This window comes from Chroicocephalus ridibundus, chromosome 10 (assembly GCF_963924245.1).
Source record: "Chroicocephalus ridibundus chromosome 10, bChrRid1.1, whole genome shotgun sequence".
Taxonomy (NCBI): Eukaryota; Metazoa; Chordata; class Aves; order Charadriiformes; family Laridae; genus Chroicocephalus; species Chroicocephalus ridibundus.
This window is the reverse complement of record NC_086293.1, coordinates 22720676-22743031: the sequence shown is the minus strand read 5'-3', so window position 1 is coordinate 22743031 and position 22356 is coordinate 22720676. Positions and strand designations below refer to the sequence as shown.

At 51.0% G+C, this 22356-nt stretch overlaps 1 protein-coding gene across 4 annotated transcripts in view; it reads left to right on the top strand.

The window, feature by feature from the left end:
* The window catches only part of FLNB (filamin B), a 76096-nt gene that overhangs the window by 13973 nt on the left and 39767 nt on the right, over positions 1–22356 (top strand). For all 4 annotated transcript variants that reach the window (XM_063348568.1, XM_063348569.1, XM_063348567.1 and 1 more), the window contains exons 2-8: positions 12145–12393; positions 13382–13479; positions 14354–14501; positions 17570–17688; positions 18450–18527; positions 19317–19479; positions 20751–20948. In XM_063348568.1, the coding sequence (XP_063204638.1) occupies positions 12145–12393; positions 13382–13479; positions 14354–14501; positions 17570–17688; positions 18450–18527; positions 19317–19479; positions 20751–20948 (1053 nt within the window). The remainder of the gene's footprint in view (positions 1–12144; positions 12394–13381; positions 13480–14353; positions 14502–17569; positions 17689–18449; positions 18528–19316; positions 19480–20750; positions 20949–22356) is intronic.

The window sequence follows — 22356 nt, the reverse complement described above, 5'->3', positions numbered from 1 at the left end:
GAGGGAGATTTTCAAAGCGGCCGTTCCTGTCTGCAGTGGGGGTGCAATTGCATGTTGGAGATTAATCACCTTTCCTGTTGCTTCGCAGGGAAATGGTAGGAGTGAGGTAGCTGACCTGCTGATAAATTCTGGAATAACTTTGCCGCTAAGCTAAGGAGGGCTGTAGAGCTTCTGTAACAGCGTATCTGTGCTTAAATGCTTCAAAGAAAACCTGCGTGGAGCTGTGCTGTTCGGTGCTCAAAATCAGCGGCTGCCAACACCGGGACAAACCGCAAATGTTTTGCGTAGCTAAAGTAACTGGCTGGGTGTTTTCAGATGTGTCACCAACCCCGAAGCTCCAATCCTGGATGCTTCGGTGCGGCGGCGTGGAGCGGGGATGGGTTGAGCCATGCAGGGCTGGATGAATGGGGATTTCCTTCCAACAGCCCTGCGCGCAGTGAATCACAGTCAAGTGCAGCGATTCTGGTTTCAGATGGAAAAATTGAATCTTGGTGTCTGTCGTGGCCAAGGATTTCCCCAAACAGTAATCACTTCTGATAATTTCCAATGTGTTGGTTTTGGCCTCAGAAGCTCCATCCATTGCAGCTTTCGTGCCTGGCGGCTGCCACACAGAAGATGTAGGACAGCCCTATCTGAATGGGCTCATTTATCTCGGCAGGATTTTACATGCTGTTTCTTACAACTATCTTGACCTACCCCCAGTGTGAGTAAACACGCTCTTCGGTAGTGCCAAGGTCACTCTGGCGTGTGGAAACCTCTGGATTCCTCGTTGCGCTTCGGCCTCGTCAGGGCATTTCTTCTGCAGCCGCATTTCTTGCACCTTTTCCATCTCCAATGGACGCTGGTGCCTGAGGGTGGACCTTCCCCCGGGTCCCCTGCGCTGGAGCTTGGTCACCTTCCTTCAGTAACGCAGGATACGAAGCAGTGCTAATGACTTGTCACCTAATGCCTCTGCCAGCCCCGGGGAGGTCTTTGCAAGACCTAGACAGGTTTTTAACCTTGACGCAACCTGAAGCGACCCGGTGAGATTTAGGATTACCTTAATCCCGCAGAGATGGTTACGGCCCTCTCGTCCTTCAGAGGCAATTCTCAGTTTTGTTGTGTGACACTTGCAGAAATGTGACTCCGCAGCCGTTTTTATCAGCTCAGCCTTGCTGATGAAGGCTCGGCTGTCCGGTTGTGGGAGCACGCGATGTGTTGTGAGGAGGGGCTTTTCTGTCTGCATCTGTGCATGAAATAACAACCTCCAGTTTATCAACGTCTAGATTTGGCACTTCAGGGCATGCTCTGAACGGCAGAGACTGTAGGTTCTTGGGTTTTCTGTTGTTTGGTTTTGTTTGTTTGTTTTTTGTGTGTGTGTGTATGGTTGGACTCAATGATCTCGAAGGTCCTTTCCAACCATGAAGATTCTGTGATTCTATCAGACTCCTGGACGTGTATTTCGTGCTAAGCTTGGGCAATTTCGGATTTGACTAACACTTTAATGTGTTGCTTAAAGTGGAACTTGTTTCCTGCGAATTGGGCGGCGGTGTTGCTGGCGCGGGTGTAGCTCCGGTGGGAGGGCGAAGCCTTGCAGTGCTGTGGCAATCACTGCAGTGACCCCGGGGAGCGCAGACCTGGCACAGGGTCATTCCCCTTTCTCTCCCGTCCCGTCCCCGGCGGAGGGAGGTGTGCCTTGTGTCGTGCCACTGGGTTTCAAAAGCCGAGCCAAGCGTTTCTCAGCAGAGCGTGGCGAAGGCAGGAGGACTGCTTTCGTCCCCCCACTCCCTCCATCATTTAACAGAAATCCACTTTCCGGCATGCTCACTCCCCACTGCGGGGACTTTCCTTCACCGGTCATTCCCGAATGATTAATCATCACTCGAGCTGCTTGCATTGACCTGTCCCCATGGCTTCCTGGTGCATCCCTCCTCGGGCGCTTGACCCTGGGGCGGTGGGTGCAATCCCGCAGCCCTTCCCACGGCCCCATCCCACGCTGCCTGCCCCTTTCCAGGGACTTTCCCAAGCCGCCTGTTGCCCGCGGGGTCGATGCAACCTCTCTTTGGGGTACTGCCAGCCATGCTGCCCTGCGGGATGGGGGGCTGCTGAGTCACCCCGAACCCATGGGGAGCAGGAACGTCCCGATCAGACTTGGGCTCCTTTTGCGTGGTGAGGCACAAAGGGGTTGCAAGACCGTTTCTGCCCCTGCCGCCCGGCTTCCACTCAGTCCTCCTCCAAAATGCCGCCGCCGAACGTGGCGGTTGGAGTTCAGCGCCCTGGGTTGCACTGGAGAGCGCTGAACTCCTTCGGCCGGGGCGCTTCCCGCGAGCGGAAGACGCAGTATCCCGGCTGCTCCCGGGGCCGGCACCGGCACCGTAGGGGCGGTGGGATGAGCTCAGCAGCGGGGAATGCGCTTCGCTGGGCGCGAGCGGGGCCGCGCTCACAGGGCCCATTGTCGGGGCGGTTTTGGCAATGATGTCATGGACGGCAGCGTGCCGCGGCAGGCCCCGCGCGCGGCGGGGCGTCCAGGGCCCGCGGCTCCACCGGCGGGACGCGGGCGCGGGGGGTTTACGGGAACGGTACGGTGTTGCCGGGCGCTCGGCCGCGCTGGTTAACGAGCCCAGCCGGGGTTTCGGGGTCAGAGCGCGGCGGCAGGGTGCCCGCGGAGCTGGCGAGGGGCTCGCTCGCTGCAAACAAAGCAGCACTCATGGAAACTTGCTGCTGTACAAAGGCTGGACATTCAGACTCCTTTTTTTCTTTTTTTTTTTTTTTTTCTCTCTCCCCCCTCCCCCCAAAAAAGGATCTCAAATAATTAGCGCAGCATTCCTGCGTGCGGGTCGGCTGGGTGCCTGCCCTGCAGTCCCACGAGCGGGGACCTGCTTGGCAGCGAGCGACTGCGTCTGAAATAGCCGGAGTGAACGGCGGCTCCTGCTCTGCTGCGTTTCATCCTTGCTCCTGGCTGGTCCCGTCCCAGTGGAGCTGCTCCTCCCCAGGAGCGCTGGCAGCGACAGTCACTGTGCTCTAACGCCGCCCGCCTGGGGCTCTTCCCGAGCCTCAGATCCGCACATTTACCTTCTCCTATCCATAACTTGGGATATGGCTCTTAAGGCAACGGGAACCCTAGGTGCATTCGGACTGAAAGTGTTAAGGAATTTCATCCTGAGCCACCCGCAGTTTGACTTTTTTTTTTTTTTTTTTCCCCACCCACCCAAACAATTCCTAATTTTGAAATTCTTGACTTCTCCTTCCAACCCCCTTGGGTTTCCACTTTCTCTTGCACAAGCTGGGTTGGTTGCTGCGGCTGTTGTACTGCTGGCTTAAACTTGCTTCGTGTTACGGCTTTCTCTTCTGCATGTGATATTTTAGTGGGCTCCAGGTGCCCATTAAGAAGTTGGGCAGAGCTGTTTCAACCTGTATTTCACTCCTGTGAGCCCCACTAGCTTGAGTCTTTTTATTCTTTTCTATATTAAAAGTCTGTAGGATTTTTTTTTTTCTTGCCAAGCCTACACTGAAAAGGTTGGATTTGACCTTATTTTTACAGTTGCCTGTTCCACCTCATGAGACGTCCTTTCCAGAGGCCCAACGCGCACCAGTGGACAGTACAGGGCGACGGGTGCGATAGTGGCCTGAAGTTCTGGGGCTGATCTGGATGGTTTCAAATCCAGTTAAAGCAAAAGCTATGGGAAGCCTCTGAACTGCAGTGTTTAATATCTCAAATCCTAAGTTGAGTCTCAAAAAGGAATCTTACTTTTTTTTTTTTTTTTGATAACCAGGCATCCCGGTAAGCATAGAGGAAGATGGTGTATGTCCCCTTGCAAAAAAAAGAAAAAAAAAAAAAGAAAAAAACAAAATCCAACATTTTTTTTTTTTCCATTGTCCTGTCTGTGCCCGGGTGAGCACTCTGTTCTTACAACCCTCCGGTGGGATGGCATTCCTCCTCTGAAAAACTCCCCTCGTAAAAAGCTTAGTGGGTCTGTGTATGTGGTGCATCACCTGCACTTCCTGAAGATACCTTTCCCCGGGGTGACAATCAGCCTGGGCTCGTTAGCGAAGCTGATGGCTGGCCATGTCCTGGCGTGGCGCAGGGGTGAGCTGGGAGCGGGTGGGCTGAACGCCGGCCGGTGTTCAGGTGAGCTGGATACTGGGGAGCATCTCTCCTGGGGGTCTCCCCACCGGCGGCGAACATGACCGAGAAGCCGAGGTGCAGCAGGACCGGAGCACGTTGCCGTTGGAGGCTAGCAGGTCACGGCTAGGAATCCATGGAGCCGGCCGGAGTTCAGCCGCCCTGGTGCCAGCTCAGTGCCCCCATGCCATCGCCGGGACAGCCGGCTGCACGTGGCCAGGGGACATGCCGTGCGCTGAGCCCCGGCGAGCCGCGAGGTGGACCTGGCCTGCAGGGTCACTGGAGGAAATGGTTGCAGTGTGTTCTCAGAGCACAGAGGAGCCCGTGTAATTGATCTAAAGACAGAGTATCCCGGCAGAGGATGTGGCTGATGTCTTTAGCAGGCGCGCTGAGCCTGTGAACACGTACTGTAGGCTTCAGCAAAGACTTCCCTTAGACGGCTTGCTCAGCTCCATCTCATCTGCATACTTCTCTTTGGCATCCACACGGTGCGGAGCAGGGCTTTGGAAGAGCTCCAGTCAATGTGGCGTTCTCACCGTTGCAGAAGATTAAGCCCTAATGAGTGCTTAATTTTTTCTGTCCCCCAGTTGCTATAGCTGTTTAATTAGAGGTGGGGAAGTACTCAGAAACGTCAAGATACCAGGATTTGAAATTCCTGCAGTCTGCACGTAAATGATCCATAACTGAGCTGAACTTTGTGCGCTATAGAGTTCCTTCCGTGTCTGGGAATGGAGAGTAAAGGCTGTTGTTGAGACTGCTCTTTTGTTTTGTGTTAGGGACCATGCATTTTGGTTCTTCCTCTATACCGTGCATAAACCAAAATTGTAAATGGGGAAAGACCTCAGGGCTGGAGAGGGTGACTACTTTTTAGAGAAGCTGTACGCAAAGATCAGCGCTGGGGTGGTAGAACTTCCGCGTGTGAATGAAGATCAACAGCAAAACTTCTGAGGTGGCTTTGCCCAGGCTGTGAAGAAGCCGCGTTGACCGCGGCCTCAGCCAAGAAGCTCTTTCTTAAGTTCACTACTCAAAATTTGCTTTTTCAGTCCTTCATTTGTTTCACAAGGCTCTGCGCGGTCTGTATGGCTAGCTCGGTTTAGTAAGGAAGCTGTCTGCTGCGGCAGCTTATCTTGTTTCCACTAATTGTCCGGCAGAAAATGACTTGCAGCTCTGCTGTAGGGCAGAGTTCAAGGAGCGTGGCCGCAGTTCGGGTGGTACTTGTGCCTAATCTGAACGCAAAGCAGGCTTGCAGGTGAGCAAAAGATACTAGTCACAAAGTGGTTTGTAACAGTGGATTTGTCGTTGTTGTTATTTTTTAAAAAATCGTAGGATAATTTAGTTTTGCGGAGACCTAATGAAAATCATGCCGTTCAAGCCCTGCACTCGGAGCAGACCCAACTCGATCAGGTTGCTCAAGGGTGCGCCCGGTTGGGGGCCTGGGAGGATGGAGTCCTGGTGGCCTCGGGGCTCCCGTCCCAGTATGCGACAGCCCTCATGGAAAAGACTTTTTTCCCTTTTTCCTAAAAAATCTGCTTGGAATTTTCCATGTCGCAACTTGGAAACCCTTTTGAGCAGAGGAGTGAGGGGACTCCCAGTCTGCAAGATCTTTTGACTATTTTATTTTATTTTTTTTTTTCCCCCCACCCCTCTGGAAACAGTGCTGCTTCCAGTAGAGAGCTAACTGAAATAAAGGGTGCACGCTGGGCTGGGAAAAGGCCCAGGAAGGACGAGTGAAGCTGTTGTGAAAGATGCGTGAGGTCAGGGGAATTTGTCTTGCCACACTAGCTCCTGAAATCAAGCGATGATGGTTTGTAAGTCTAATAAATATTCTTACAGCTCTGAAGATGCCTAAAACTAAATTGTAACGTGCCCTAGGCGCTTGGGTTAAAGGCAAAAGATGCTGAAGTTACTTGGCCACCGATATTGTGACTTAAGGGCCCTACGACAGCTCTGTTTAAAGAGCCAACATCAAGTGAGAGACCTTGCCCCCCTGCTGGCTGCAGGTAGAGTTTAGGGATGTCTCCTGGAGTCGACGACTTTGCAAGCTTCAAACCAATGCCAGGTTTCAGTGCGGGCGCTTGCTCCCGGGGCAAATACGCAAATACAGAGGACCAGGCTCTGCAGCGCTGGCCGTTTTCCACTCAGTAGGTTGAGTTGGGAAGTTTTTTGTGGCCCAGGCTGTAAAAATGACACACGTTTGTCTCGAGACGGTCACATTGCTGGCTCAGGCTTGTCACGCTGCTGGCTGAAGGCTAGGCACTTTAACGTCTTTCTTTGTGCTTTAAGGAGTGTGATATTAACAGTCCAAGAGTAACATATCGAATTAATATTTAGTATAGAGCAACAATTATAAATCAGCTTGAGCAGTTACAACTTGGTTCCTTTTCAAGACTGAGACTGGTGGCATGTACTGTGGGCCTATGGAATTGCCATAATCCATTTTTTTGGGCCGGTTGCCACTTAGTTAATAGGATAATAAAAGGGTAAGAATTACAATCTAGACTGGGAGGTGTGATGGGGGAAGCAAACGAGCTCTGTTTCGGTCTGTTTTCCTCTTCACCCTACCAGGCAGCCACTTAAATCCTAATAGCTGACTAAGAAGCAGGATACTCCTACATAAAACTTAATGTCGTAGGCTATATATAGGCGCTTTTTTTTTTTTTTTTATTTTATTAGAGAAGAGTGGGAGCTCGCTTATTCAGTGCTGGTGTTGATTCTGCAGAACAGCTTAAGTCTTGCTGGCAGGTTTTCCCCGGCAGTCAGCCCGCGGGTCCCGTCGAGCCGCGTCCCGACGCCAGGAGCTCTCGGCGGCGAGCTGGCCGCAACCTCTCCTGGCCCCGCTGCACGGCCGTGGCTCTTCCCTTGGCCGTTGGGTTGCCATCGGGTGTTTTTCGATGAGGAAAGCGAAGTTAGAGTTGGGGTAGCTGAAGTTAAAATGCACATTGAGCGGTGTAGGTGGGAGCGAAGGTTCCTGTTAAAGCCAGACTTGAGCGTTTCTGCTTCTTGCTGGTTCTGGACCGTGTGTCTGGCTGCGGTAACTTGCAGATGGTCCGAAAGTGGTCATCTACCAGCATTCACAAACTTGGAGTCTGCAGCTATCAGCAGGACTTGTACGTAACAGCCCAAAAACTCTTTGAGTTCTCATGAAAAAAACAATCCCCAACCTCTCACCCTTTGGCCGTTGCAGATGGCACCTCTAAAGGTGGTTGCCTGTGGTTCCCCCGCAGATGAAGTCCTCCTAAGTACTGCTCTGGGGCAGGCGAGAGGTCCTGTGGCACTCCAGCCGTGGATTCCTGCTTCGTGCCTGGGCTCCCCATAAAAACGTGTCCTTGGAAAGTACAAGTCAAATGGCAGTCAGCAGGTATCCTGCTCCGCTGCCGGTGCGGTGGCGTGACTCAGCTCTGCAGGAACTTTGATCTCCAAAGCACGCATCTCCTACCGGGTACAGGGAAGCAGGGAGCGAGCGCACTCTGGCATGTGTGTAAGGGCATCCTGCGGGTGTTAACGTAGACATTGTAATGTGAATAAAGCAAATTTTGCAGGTGACCACGCTTTCTCAAAAAAAAAAAAAAAAACCAAAAAGTTACATTAAAGCTGTCTGCAATGGTGCTGTAAAGAATATTTTCAGCCCTGCTGAGTTATCTCGGCGGGTGAGATGCAGCAGCTCGCTCCCTGCGAGCCGCGGGAAGGCGGGATGGGTGGCTGTCGCCTGCCTGGAGGAGGCTCCTTTAGCCTGTGGAAACTTGCCTGGTGCTGTGGAGTGAACACACGCTCTCCGTTTTGGCTGAAAGCAGACAATTTGCTCCCATCTACCTAATTCACCAAAGCTGCAAGCCGAACACGGCTGCCAGCGATGGAGGTGCGTGTTTGAGGGGCCGGGCGGTTGCGCTGACAAGCGAGCATCTCTGCGCCGCGCGCTTACTGCGAGCTCCAGAGCAGGAAGGGAGTCGCGTAGCTTGAAAGGCTCTGTAAAGCTTCTGAGCGTAGTTTGTGTGAGTAATAAGTACGCCTAAAAGTAATGTTTGTAGTAGGAAAGCAGCGTTGCAAGATCTGCTGTGCATATAGTCCATTTTCCAGCCTGGGATGGCCAGAAAATGTGTCTTGAAGGAGGGCAGGGAATGGGGGGAATCCAGTGGAAAGCCAGCTGAGCTGGGGTACAGGGCAGTGCCTGCAGTAGTGATTGTCCATGCTTAAGTGTCCTTGGAAACACATATTTTTTTTCACTGTTCCAAAATCTTGGCCGTGTTACACTGGGAGCTGGTGGGGGGTGCCTGCAAATGTGGGTTTCGGGGTTCTCCAGACCAGCTCTGTGCTCCTTGTGCAGGAGCTGGTAACAGATGCTTGCATCGTAACACCCGAGAGACCTCACGGAGAAGACACTGAAAGTTTTCGGTCGGTTATTTCAGAAGGCAGCACCAAAGCGGAGGCTCTTCTGGAGAGGCTGAGCGCTTGGGTGGAGCCGAGCTTTACACCAGCGCTTGGAAGCCAAGCCTGCTTTGGGCTGGACTCTGGTCTCTTCTTGGACCTGGAGGGTCCTTTTATATCATGGCAGAGATCACGAGCCCAGGCTGGCCAGGGGCTGAGCTGCCGGTGGGATCCCCTGCGGCTGGGAGCGGGCGCCTGTGGGAAAGGCGGGCGGCTCTGCTGGGTGCTGATAAGGTCTCCTGTCCTGCCCAGGAGTTCTTCTCCCTCCCTCCCTCCTTCCCCACCCCAAAGGAAAGCAGACAAGCCCTCCTGCCATCAGGCTTGGAAAAAATTACATCATGAGATCCCTATGCCCGTCAGGAAGCCGGGAGGCTGTAAGAGCTCGCTAACTTTGCTAACGAAGCACGGCGGTGGGGGTGGCACCAGCCCCCGGGGAGGAAGAGCCGTCCCGTTCCTGCGGTGACCTTTTCCTGTCATCGGGGCAGCGTCCCCACACCCGGCCTCTCTGGACGAGGCTGCTGAGACGGGATATTCTTGCCCTGGGTGTGAAGTTGTCTCGTCCACGGGCTCTTTCCGCCCGGGTCGAGGCCCCCTGCCCAGCCCTGCCCTGGGAGGTGGCGACGGGGCGCTGGAGGAGGCGCTGAGCACACGGCCGGCTGCTGCGGCAACCCCAGCGCATCCGCGTACAGATGCTATTTATGTGCTGTAAATACAAAACGGGCCATTCTTTGTCTCGAGTAACGTGCGTGTAGCAGCGTGCTCGAGGTGACTCTGTCCCGCTGGCTTTCCTCCCTGGGAATGAATGCTGGATGGCTTTCCGAAATGAGTTTACTTGTCGTGTCGTAACTCATCACTGCGTCCACTCCAGTAAAAATGCCGATGTCAGTATAAATCTGAAGCTCGGGGATGTTTCTGGGGCAGGGATGCTCTGGCGGGAGGGGTGCTGAGCGGCTGGTCCTGCCGTGGGGTGCAGGATGAAGGTGCTGTGGGATACAGGGAGCGGGCGGGTGGTGGGGGCTCACACTGATGGTCCGGCTTTGGAGGCTCCAGCCCTTAATTCCAGCTTGTAGAGCTCAGGTGCCATGGCGAGCCTGCCAGCAGTGTTTGGGGTCTCTCTCTTAGGTAAACTGCAGCTCTTCCTTCTGCTCCGGTGCCATTTCTTTCAAGGAAGCTTTCCCTGATAGTTTGTAAGGGAGTGTCTTCCCTCCCCTGAGCAGTTTGCAGCTCAGCTGGGAAGAGGGAGGGAATGGGTAACAGCAGGGACTGTCTGTTTAGCTGTTGCTAGGAGACACGCTACTTACATGATGCAGACTTTTACCTTGGAACCTGTAATTAAAACCCAGCGGGGCTCAGTCGCCTCATGGCTATCTGTTGTATATCTCAGAGTGGATGTGAAATCAGCAGTGAGCAGTCAAATGGCAGACACTTATCACAATCCTGTAAGTCTAGTCAAAACTAATGTTAAAAAAGTCCAGTACAAATAGAATCTGAGTAGAAACCAGACGTTAACTATCGAGAAAGGCCAAACGCCATTCAAGGTCTGAAGTTACAGTATTATCTGTTCAGGACATACCGCCCTATTGTGAAACCACGTAAATATTAACCACTTCTCCCGAGCATTGGGTTAAAGGGAACACCCTGGTGCTTACTGTTCTTGGTCACTATTCTGTATAATCACTTGTTTTGAAAGTCAGGAGATCTTTGTGTGTTGATAAGATGGTGTTGGGTTGCTGCTGAGGTCTCTGTAGCTGAAGAGGAGCGAGTAAGGCATGCCCGGTGGATGTTGGGCATGGTGGGGCTTGCCTTGGAGGACTCTACCTGTAAACACTCTCAATATGAACTGGAGAAGGACATTGAAGTACTGAACACTCATTAAGATCCCTGTACAATTATTTTGGTGCATGATAGTGAGTTTATAGAATCATTCAGGTTGGAAAAGACCCTTGGGATCATCGAGTCCAACCATCAACCCCACTCTACAAAGTTCTCCCCTACACCATATCCCCCAACCCCACATCTAAACGAGTCTTAAACACATCCAGGGATGGTGACTCCACCACCTCCCTGGGCAGCCTATTCCAGTGTCCGACCACTCTTTCTGTGAAGAATTTTTTCCTAATGTCCAGCCGAAACCTACCCTGCTGCAGCTTGAAGCCATTCCCTCTTGTTCTATCGCTAATTACCTGTGAGAAGAGACCAGCACCAACCTCTCTACAATGGCCTTTCAAGTAGTTGTAGAGAGCGATGAGGTCTCCCCTCAGCCTCCTCTTCCTCAAACTAAACAGTCCCAGCTCCTTCAGTCGCTCCTCGTAGGATTTATTCTCCAGGCCCTTCACCAGCTTCGTTGCCCTCCTCTGCACTCGCTCCAGCATATACCACCGTAGTTGTCTTTACTCCAGCATCTCCTCCGGGAGCTGGAGAGCAGGCAAAGGCTTCCAGGTCACTTGTAACTTCTGTTGACTAAAAAGGGATTTCTTTAGTAGTTTTCATTGTAACGGAGGAAAGAACAGAAAAATGCTCTGCTGTGATGCGTTGCTGTGAATGACAGGATCGGTCAGGCTGAGGGCATCCCGTAACGTTGCAGAACGGCCCTGGTTTGGTTGAGCTTGGACAAACTGGAGCTGCTGCCAGTGCAATGCAGCCTGAGTAGCAGCTACGAGTTCAGCGGGGGTGCATCTGACCGGTGACTCACTAAAACCGAAGTCAATTGCAAGAATATTCACAAAACTGTAGAGGTCACGTCGTAAGGCCAAACTGATGCAGAGAAATACCCTGCCCCCTCAGGCAGCTCGCGCGACAGTCTGGTCGTGATGCCCAGCAGCCTTAAGCTCAGCCGCGTGGTGTGTCTTAAAGTAGAGCTGCGGCTGAGGTGATGAACTTTTCCTAGGCTAGAACGTTGGATCCAGAGTTGGGTTTTCCTTTTCCTCTGACTCTCAGTTTGTAGTGTGACGGGATGACGTTTTGCGCAGGCAGGAGTGTGGTGGTGCAAAGGATGCCCGATGGACCGCCGCTCCCCGCTGTGCCGTTTGTGCCCAGGTTGTGATATATCCGGATTCTGTTCTAATTCCAAACTCTGGCTTTGCTGGACTTCATCATATAGCACTTTTTTTGCTACCATTTTTTATGCAAACTGTTGATGTGTGGGGGAGGCACGTTTCTGTATATAACTGCAGTTTCCTAAGTGGTGCTGTAGGTGCGCCCTGTAGGGATGCTGTTCTTGTGAACCCCATCACATGCTGTTTGGCCTCTTTCCTAAGACACAAATGCTGTTAATAATACCAGGTGGCACTTATCATCCAAACGCAAAATACCGGAGTTCTTAAACTGCCAGTTCTCCGAAGCTTAACGTTGTAAAGCTTCAAGGGCAAGTCACAGGACCCTTGGAGAGCACTGGGCTCTCAGAACGGCTGGAGAGCACCAAGCCTTGGGACTCCTCTCTTCCCTCCCGTCCAGTGCAGGGCGAGAAGAATGGTGTCTCTGCCTGAGCAATTGCCTGCAGTGACCTGGGTTGCTTTTCGTGTCCTTGATTACCTGGGCACGAGTGCAGGCACGGTATTTTAAAAACATGCCTCTTTCCTTTAGGGTGGGAAATAATCAGGTGCGTGTCTTTTGCCTTCCAGATAGTAAAGCCATAGTTGATGGAAACTTGAAGTTGATCCTTGGCCTGATATGGACCCTTATCCTCCACTACTCCATTTCCATGCCGGTGTGGGAGGATGAAGGTGATGATGATGCAAAGAAGCAGACCCCTAAGCAGAGGCTGCTGGGCTGGATCCAGAACAAAATTCCTTACTTGCCGATCACGAACTTCAATCAAAACTGGCAGGATGGCAAAGCACTGGGGGCCCTTGTTGACAGCTGTGCTCCAGGTAAGTCCCTTGCTCCGACGGTTGGCGTTCTCCTTGCTCGCCGTCCTCGTGGCCGCTCCGCTGTCCCTGCGGGAGGTGGTGTTCACTGCTGAGCTGGAGACGGGAACGAGGATTTCAAGAAAACCTGAGTCCAAAGAGGCCAGCTGTGGGAAGCAGCAACTTGTAAACGACTTGGCCAAGAGAAATACTGGCCTAAAGCAGAATGTGTGATTGCGTTATTGGAGGCGCCGTGTCTGAGCTTTGTATTGGGTGCAAGGGACAAAGGCGCAAATGCTGGCTCCTAAATGCAAGGAAGGCTTGTTCCCACAGCAAGTGCCAACAACCTTTCAACTTCGGGGCGCAGCAGGAGGCTTCGTGTGTTCTCCTGAAATGGGCTTGCAGAGGGAGCACAGAGCAGCCAGGAGCTGCTCACTACCTGAATTTCAGCGTGTAGCAAGCTGAGGCTGTGCTGCTTAGGGCGAGTAACGTGATGAAGTGTGAAAAAGGCACAGTTTCCTCACCTTCTTGTAAAACGGCCTCGCTAGCGCGATTGCTGGTGTTCGTCTACTGCGATCTGGGGAGCTGTGGCAAGCAGTTGAAACTTTCTTTTCCAAATTTGCCGCAGGAGAGGCCGGCGAAACGTAAAGGATGGCTAGATGCATTCGTGCTGACTTCAGAGTGGTGTCTTGCACAGCTTAAACGTAAAGCCGTGCAGTTGTGTGGCTGACGGAGAAGCGGTACACCTTCAGTCGATGGGCAGGGTGGGTGGGAGCCGTTCTGAACCGGCTGTTACTGCCTGTGCCATAAGGGCCCCTGGAGGTGCTGGTTGTTGTCTTAGAAACGTGTCAGTGAGCAGAGCGTCCCTGTCTTGTTTTGCTTTCTTCTGCGAATCTTTGAATGTCTTTCTGTATAGCAGTGTAAAACCAGTGGCTGTGGAGTTCATCCTTGGTTTCTTCCGCTAGGGAAGCTCCCTTGAAGGTAACACCTAACAACTGAAATGTGCTTGCAGGCCTGTGCCCTGACTGGGAGACCTGGGACCCGAAGAAGCCCGTTGACAACGCTCGGGAAGCCATGCAGCAGGCGGACGACTGGCTGGGTGTGCCACAGGTAAGGCTGTGCCTGCGGGAAGCACAGCGACCCAAGCTTTGGATTCACGACTAGCTTCAACGTAGATTGAGGAAAGCGGGTGAGGTTGCTTGGACGCTTCCAAAAGTTACAGTTTACTCGGGTGAAATTGCCCGAGAAAAGGCAAATTGTAATGAAACGCACTGTTACGTTTCAGAGCTCTGGCTGTAAGATTTTGTGTAGGTGTCTCCGCTGAAGACAGCTGGTGTTGCAGCATCTCGGGTAGGGAGAAAGTGCATGTGCCTGCTTTGTTAGCCCACGGAGCGAGTTTGTCTTGCTGCATTGAATTCCACAGAAGGAAAACTCACTGGCTTTGGAAATCACCTGCAAAGATGACTTCCATGCAGGGAACAATGCATTTGCAAACAGGATTGTTTTCACGCTGGTAAAGTTGCGCGAAAGCGCTGAAGTCTCTGAAGCTGCCGGAGCAGCTTGTGCCGTGGGAGCAGGAGAAGAGACTGGTCACACGTTTCACGTTGCAAGCGCTGCATTTCAGAGCTTGAGCGCACAGGATTACGAACTGCTAATTCTTTCAGTTGTGCCCGTGTTGCTTTTCCAGGGGAATATAGCTACCGTTGTCTTGCCTCGCTGCCGTTCAGTTTGTCACGGTCTCCTGAGAACCCCTTATAACCAAGGCACAAAAAGCCCCCGCACCACATTCGGAACATAATGAGCTTCTTGATTTTTCTTGCCGTGAGATAATAAATGATGTTGTGTGTATCAAAGGGAAAACAAATGTAAGAAGTCACATTAGCATGCGGGAGTTTTGAAATGTAGGACTGTTGCAGCTCTGTTTCTGTGTTGCCATGCGGTAACCAAGCGCTGGTACAATATACTTAATTGCACTGTCTTTCAGGTTATTACCCCTGAAGAAATTATCCACCCTGATGTGGATGAGCACTCTGTAATGACTTACCTGTCCCAGTTCCCCAAAGCCAAGCTGAAGCCAGGAGCTCCTTTAAAGCCCAAACTGAATCCAAAGAAAGCAAGGGCTTATGGCAGAGGTAAGGACTCGGTGAGCTTAAGCTGGGGAGAGCATTTAACTCTTCAGAAAGCTGGGTGGGGTTTTTTGCTTATGTTGAACTCCAGACCTACTGTAACTGACTTCAAAGTTTCACTTGTATGCTCTTGGTGTGGTGCCTAGTTTCAGAAATACGTGGATATAGTCCAAAAGGCACTCCTAGTTCTAACATGTAAATTCCCCAAAGTCTCGGAACCTGTTTTGCGAGCTGCCAGCCTCCCAGTCCACAGCTGGAAGAAGTAGCATGATACGGGGCTGAAACAGCCTTGGCATGAAATCGAAGCCAGCAGTATTGCTGCTGCCGGTGGTTGATCTCGCGGTGAATCCTTCTTGTGATAAAGCACTCCTTCAAAAAGAGGAAAAACCGCTTTAGATCCGTGTATATCTCTGAGCAGCCTCTCCGTAGAGGCAGAGTCTCCCGTTTCCCAGGCTTGGTGGCAGATGCGTGTTAGGGTTGGCTAATTCTAAATAAGATGTTTGAATCGATCGGTAGGCGTGAATACTTTGTTTGCACACGCACAAAGGTGGGTTGGTAGCCCTTCAAACACTAAATAGTGCCAAGCTTTTGTTGTAGAGGCTGTGCTTGCTGATTGGAAGGACTTCCCCATAGATGTTTATGCAACTGGAGACCTACGTAGGCATTCGTATTTTTAACTTGCCTTTTGACGGATAATTCCTGTAACTTCTGAGGTGGTTCTATTCTAGGTTGGAGTACAGTCACAACTGAATGAATAACAGATTTTTACCTTTAATGTGCTTGGTGTGTAGCAAGGCGTCACTTACACATTACACGTTGTTCTCATTTCCATCTTTTTTTTAGATCTGGGGCCAGGTGTGGTCCTTCGAGATTTTTAGAATTAGTGGGTTTCAGAATTGGGTGCATAGGAGTGTAATGGAAAGAAACAAAACTTTCCTTGTTTTTTTTTTTTTTTTCCCCAACCTGATTTTCCATTGAAACTTAAATAGTGGAATGAACGGACACGGACACTGTCTCTGCACTGACGAGCAGTCGTAGTAGTCAGAAGTGGGTTTAGCACTTACCCTACTTGGGGTGTATGTCCTTCGTCGGTGTCTCCCCCAGCAACCCACAGTACATAGACACGTTGGTCAGATCCCAAATATGTGGACTACCTACACTCCACTTACTGTGGAAATGACTGGCCAGCCTGCCTCGGACTATCAAGTCGGGCTTTACTCATGTTCTTATTCTTTCAAAAACTGGAATTATTTTATTGTCTACTTTTGTGCATGGAGTGCTCTGGAGCCATAGTAATGGAGGTCATAAGGGGTGAGCGGCTCTTCTTAAAAGATTGATGTTCTCCCAAAGTTGATTGCCAAAACAGAGTCGCTGAGTATAATTGACAATGGTGACTGCTAACGTCTGTCAGAACCGAAAGGTGACTCCAGCAGCAAGGGCCTCACTGCCCAACTGGGCAGGGTCTGTTGGACAAACGAATAACAGGTCTTCATGCTTCCAGAAAAAGGTGATTGTCAGGTGCAAAGTTGGTCAGTCTTAGCTTTTTTTTTTATTATTGCTTTTTCACGTACTGCAGTAAGTTATTCCTAACCTCCTACCGTGAGCCGTGGTTGCAGCGCATCACCATGGTTGTGCTGGTGGTTGCGCAGATCATCACTGGCGCACCGGGAGTTCTCATTCACCCAGCCAAGGCAGATGCCTGAGAAGAGAGTAAAATCTGGTAGATTAAAAGCAGGCTAAGAAAGTGCTGTGACTAATGCTGTCCTGGCTGAAGCTGTCATCAGGGCATAAGCAATCCTTCTCCTTGGGCTTGCAAGAAGGAGCGACACTTAACTCGAATACCATGTCCTAATGCTCGTGTGGTGGACTGAAGGTACGCGGAGCGAATTTATAGCTGTTTAAACTAGATGATAATCTAGGGCTTAGTTTGAAAGAATGAATATGTCAATTGTTAACACCTTATCAGAATGCTCAGATTTCCTAGTAAAAACATGATCTTCCTTGCATTGCTCTCAAGTTATTGTTTCTGAAGATAAACACGTTCAGGAATTCTGTTGTTCACAACCACTTCCTTTATAATCTATCAGACGTTGCACTTTCCACTAATTGTGCTATGGGCAGTAGTGCCCACGGTTTTATGAATAAGCCGAGGTATAATTCCCTTGGAAGGAAGGGTATATGTGTTTGGGCTAGTCCGGAACCAGCAGCTTTGGGAAGTTCTTCCGCCCACTCAGTCTGACTCCACCATGACAGGTGTCATGACCTGGGGCTAAGTATGGGGAGATGATGAAACCCTGCTGGTAAAAGCACGCTGTAGCAGGCCCTGTGCTGGAGAATAAGGAAACTCTGACTAAAAGTGAATTGAAAGTGACACTGAATTGCAGGATTTTCGTGGTTTAAAGAGATTCCTGCGTGCCATTTGTACAGTGTTCGCTCTGGCAAAGTAGGTTGAGCAGCTTTCAAAATAGGAAATCTGAGCAGTGCCTGTACAGCTGAGTTCTGAAAATGGAGTAAAATGAGTCAGTATAGGCAAGAACTGCCTTGCTTAAATAAGTCTCTCACCCCTGGCTTTAGGGTAATGCCTTTACCAAAAGGCTTCCCAAAATTTCTCTCCCGCCTCCCTGGTTGTCCTTCCTGCGGTGCAGCACCATTGCAGCAGCATTTACCCGTGTGAAGCAGAGCAGCTCCTAGAGAGCAACTCATGGACGTACCCTGCTCGCTGTCAGCGGCGGCTGGGCACTCACCACGGGGTGACCCTCACCGCGTTGCTCTGTCAGACGGGGTAACTTGCTCTCACCTGAAACCAGATGCCGGTCAGGCTCCTGACTCGACTGGAGATCCTGTGATGAGCCGAGTGCCAATGAGTCAACCAACTATTAAAAATGGTTGTATTATAAAAGTAGGGTTTTTCACGAGCATGGTGTTCTGGGCAGCTGGTGAAGGGGTGTTGTGCGGCAGATGGGGGCGGCTGGTGCTGGGGACTCGTGCGGGAGGACGGGTTGGACAGCTTGGGGGTAGTCTCTGCACTACCTTCTGGGTTTTGTAGCAGCAGCTAACGCCGCTCTGCCTCGCAGGGATTGAGCCTCATGGGAACATGGTGAAGCAGCCCGCCATCTTCACGGTAGACACCATCAGTGCTGGGCAGGGGGACCTGATGGTCTTCATAGAGGATCCAGAAGGGAACAGAGAGGAGGTACGTATGTTAAATACTTTGTGTGGAAAAGTAAAGCTGGTCTGAACGCTGAAAATTTTGTAGTAACCTTCATCTTTCACAAGTGAGGTCTTAACAGTGGAGTTATCTAAAAAGAGGTTGGAAAAGGAAAAAAAAAAAAATCTATCAAAAGTGCAAGCCTCAGTCTTTTCCTCATAATTGCCTTACTGGATGAACTTGAAAAAATGTCACTATCTGCAACTAAGCAACACAACTCCGATGTCCAGTAGTTGCGGTGCTTTAGGTTGACTGGCCAAGTACATTCTGACACGCTTTTAGATAACACACATCACTAAATCACTGTCTGCCCTTACTCATTCTGCAAGAATGGCTTAAAGCAGCTATTTAGATGCCATGAATCATTTTGAGTTAAAATGCTGGTTTTAATGTTTATAGAAACTTCTCATCCAAGTGCTCCACTTGATCATGTTACAGCATTCCAGAAAAATACAGCTGTACGTTGGACTTAACGTCTCCTCAGTTTTGGCCTGGCTTAGTAGAGCAATTAACAGCAAGGGAGAGGGCTGGGGAGAAGGTAGCTTGTTCTGTCTCATGTAAGGACAAAATCAATGGGGTTTTTTCCATATGAGAAGAGGAGGTAGCAAGAGTCCCTGCTCCCACAGAAACATGTCGCTGATATGGATGACTCTGGACATAGTTTGCGGTATCAAGCGCTATCCAGAAAAGTCTTATGGCTGGTATGTGTAGGCACAGCTCAACGATGGATGTGCTTTCTCTCCTAGGCGAAGATAACACCGTCCAGTGACAAAAACAAGACCTATTCAGTTCAGTATCTGCCAAGGGTTACTGGACCTCACAAGGTAGGTTGTGTGTCAGTAACCAGTATTCTCTTGCTAAATGAGCTGCTGTGCTGGCTGTGAGCCCCTGAGGGCTGCCAGGTTACTGACGGTGTAACAGCCACTCTGGGCAGCCTGAGGAAAAGGTAGCCTGATGTGGTGGCCTTGGTCCTCAGTCTGGGCTATCGGGCTGCCCCCTTCTCAAGGGGGAAGGGGGTGTGTGTGTTGGGAGAAAGTGTGTGGGTGTTTGGGTATGAAGTCCCACAGCTGGCTCTCCTCTCATGTGGGGCCGCTTCTTGCAGCTCATGAAGCCAGTTTTGTGGGTTGTCACAGAGGAAAGTACCAGGTTGTTTCTATAAGGCGTTTCTTTGCTGATGATGTTGTCCACCATAGGGGTTTTACAGAGAAGGTTTCCCCACCCAGCTCTGTCCCCAGGCGCCTGCAGAAGCAGGTTTATGATGGGTGATCCCATTGCTTGGCACTTGCCTGGATGGATGGTCTTCCAGCCGGCCTGGAGAGATAAATGCAACTTCTGCTGCCACTTCATTGCTGGGTGGTGATATGCCACTTATTGGCCCATCCAGTTTCAAGCATCCCCGCTGGTGGGGCTGGCCCTGTGATCAGTAGCACTTTAAGGAGGTGGCCAGCAGTTACGCTGCGTGGGCAGGATGAAGGTTGTGGGACGGATGGTGTCTCTCACCTCTGAGGCATAGACTCTCCGTGCTAGGAACGCAGGGGCTTCACCCCTTGCTTGGCTCCGTGGTGGTGACACTGAGCTCTGTGTGGGTCGGGGCTGACGCTGTCTGTCTCTAGGTTTCGGTCCTGTTTGCCGGGCAGCACATCTCAAAGAGCCCGTTCGAAGTCAACGTTGACAAAGCCCAGGGAGATGCGAGCAAAGTAACAGCAAAGGGACCGGGACTGGAGGCGACAGGGAACATTGCCAACAAGCCTACCTACTTTGACCTCTACACAGCAGGTAAGCAGGACGAACGAGTGCCGAAATCCTGCAGCTTCCTCAAATGTGAGGAGAACCTAAGGCTTGGAGGAATAAACAAACTGAAAAGGGGATGAGGACTTGCAGCCCCATCAAGTTCAGAGGTGAAATAATAGCTCTGGAGGCTTCAGCTGTGTGTGAAACATGTGAAGTATGGAGCTGGGCTGGGGCAGGAAGGTGCTAAGCATTACCCAGAAATTTGCCATGAAGTTGCTGAATGGCAGCAGGCGAGTTCCTGGCTGGTTTCTTCCCCCAACTCATTTTAAACAGGGATGTGAAATGCCCACCTCTGAAGGATGAACTGTGAGCAAACTGTAAACGCTTAACGTGTGCTGTATTTAGCTTTACAGAAAGAATCTGCCACAGTGCTGCTTTGAGTTCATAGTTCAATGCCAAACTGGTTTCAACCTCTCTTGTACTTATTAGAGGGCTACTATCTTCACGAGGGCATCTCCGTCACGTGGCTTGTTGCCTGCTATTAGGCCAATGCTGTAGCCTAGAGGAACGAGTCAATAAGATGCTACAAATGCTAATTCATTTAGAACAATGCGAAACTACTTAGAGCAGTTACTTGAAGTATTTAAGCACTGAAATATGCTGAGTAGCATATTTTAAATTGCCTCCTGCCTGAGGGTGCTTAGAAGTAAAATTAAATGTGGTTATAGCGAGGGGAAGTGTAATTGGGAGAGGGAGCGGTCTGACTCATGTAAAGACATGTCTGGCCTCTGAAAGCGTCTGGAAAACTGTTTTTGTTGCACGATGAGTTGAATAAAATGTGAGAGGAGCAGGTGTCTGAACAAAAGTGGGGGTACGTATAGTCCGGCAGGGAAAGATCCTTGTCCAGACCAGCGTGCGCGTTGTCTGAGCTCTTAATCTAAACCGCTTCAAAGCTTGAGAGGTGGAACAGGCTGGTGAAGTTGTGGGCTAGTCCGTGATAGAGGCGCTGCAGGGTGGCAGCAGTAGGGTAACCAGGCTCGGTGTGTGTTCAGTGTTATTATACTGTTGTGAAACGCTGTGAATGGAGCAGCAGAACCCTGTCGGTTTGATGGCTTCATGGAGATGCCACCATCCCGTCTTGCCCCCCTCCCCACTGAAATGCCTGGTGGCTGTCAGCGGAAGCTGAGCGTTCGGGCTGCGCCTAGGAATGGCGGCAGAGGAGGGGTGGCTGAGCCCACAGAGCCGGCTGTGATCCTAAACGCAGCCCGTGTTGCTGTGGGGAAGCCAAGGCTCAGCTGGGCTTGTTTCCTTTGCAGGTGCCGGTGTGGGTGACGTCAACGTGGAAGTGGAGGATCCGCAGGGGAGAAGCCTTGCCGAAGTTGCAGTAGAGGATAAAGGCAACCAAGTCTATCGTTGCACCTACAAACCTGTTCAAGCTGGTCCTCACATTGTCAAAGTGACCTTTGCTGGGGAGGCAATTCCCAAAACTCCTTGCACTGTTCTCGTCGGAGAGGGTATGCTTTTTAAAAATACACCTAAATGTAGATGGCCACATTTTACTTTGGATGTGATCACAGAATACACTTGAATCTTGCCTTGCACCTTCTCTGTACCTTTCAACATCTTAGACCCGATGCGGTGGGTCACCTGGGCATTCCCAGGGTGAAACAGTGCTCTCTAACAGTAATACGGCTTTTGTTGCTAGAGTTTCCTTTCTGCCTAGACCTCCGAATGTTAGCTGCCCTTTGTATTTTTTTGAAGTGTTTTATGCAGCTGTGCAGTGTCTTGCTGTTTTCCACCTTTGTTCCTCAGATGACTATATTTACTGGTTTCCTCCTTAACTGACACCTAACTTGCTTTCTGTTCCATCCTTACGTGCTCCTACGCTTTTAGATCTCTGCTCATCTCTCCTGAGCTACCCTCCATTTGTGGAATTTTGGACTTCACTGCTAATGGCTTCATAGTTGGTAAGAGGTGTGCAGGATGCTCCGTCATGTTTGCTTTTCGTAAGCTTCTAGCCTGCAGCTTGTCCCGGCCAAAGTGGTTTTTGGTTTTGTTGGGGTTGGGGAAGAAAGTTGCGAGCGAACTCGGTGCGTGACCCAGGCAGTGAAACCGGCTTCACCACGAGCCGCCTGACTCAGTTGTGTGAGGGCTCTGCGAGCCGTTCCCACTCCGCGTTGGGCACGCTCCTCTATGCTCCCACCGAGTTTTCAGGGCGAGCAGATGGCACGCGATCTTCGCTTACACCGTCCGGTGTAGGAGGCGGAGTGATGTTGGCTGCTGCAGGGTAAAACTCGTAAGCTATCGAAACGAGTGAAAAAACCTAAGGAGCCGCTTGGCAGACTTGTGCTCCTGCTGTAAGCACGGCATATTTTGGGGAAATGCATGTTGGGTTTGCACCGCTGGGAAGCTGTGGTTATTTGTAAGTCTCTTCAAACCCTTCAGATCTCTGGAGTTGAAGACCCCGTGGTAGTGGGATTGTGTAATGAAAACTGTTCATAAATGTGTGTTAGCTGATTTACGTAGCCACTCTGCTGGCCCGGAGAAGCACTTGGAGTCAAGGGGTCAAGCGTAAGCTTAACCTCAGCCATATGTAACCTCTTGCCCCTGCCCATGGCTGCTTTGGTCTGCAGAGGGCTTGATGGCCTTGCTTCTGAAAGTGCGAACGGCGACAAGCAGGGGGTTTTGACGCGACATCTCTTAACGAAGCACGTGCAGAATTCGTTTTTGCGAATAGCAGTTATTCCAGTCAGGTGCTTGTGAAGGAACAGCATTATTGTGCTATTCACTGGGGCTTATCTGCACAGGCAAACTTCAGCCCATGCTGCAGCGTGCCTCTCAAAGCGAAAGGCATCAACGAGGCTGTGCCTAGTACGGTGAATATCCCTATGTGACGGCCGTGTAACAGTTCTGTATTGATAA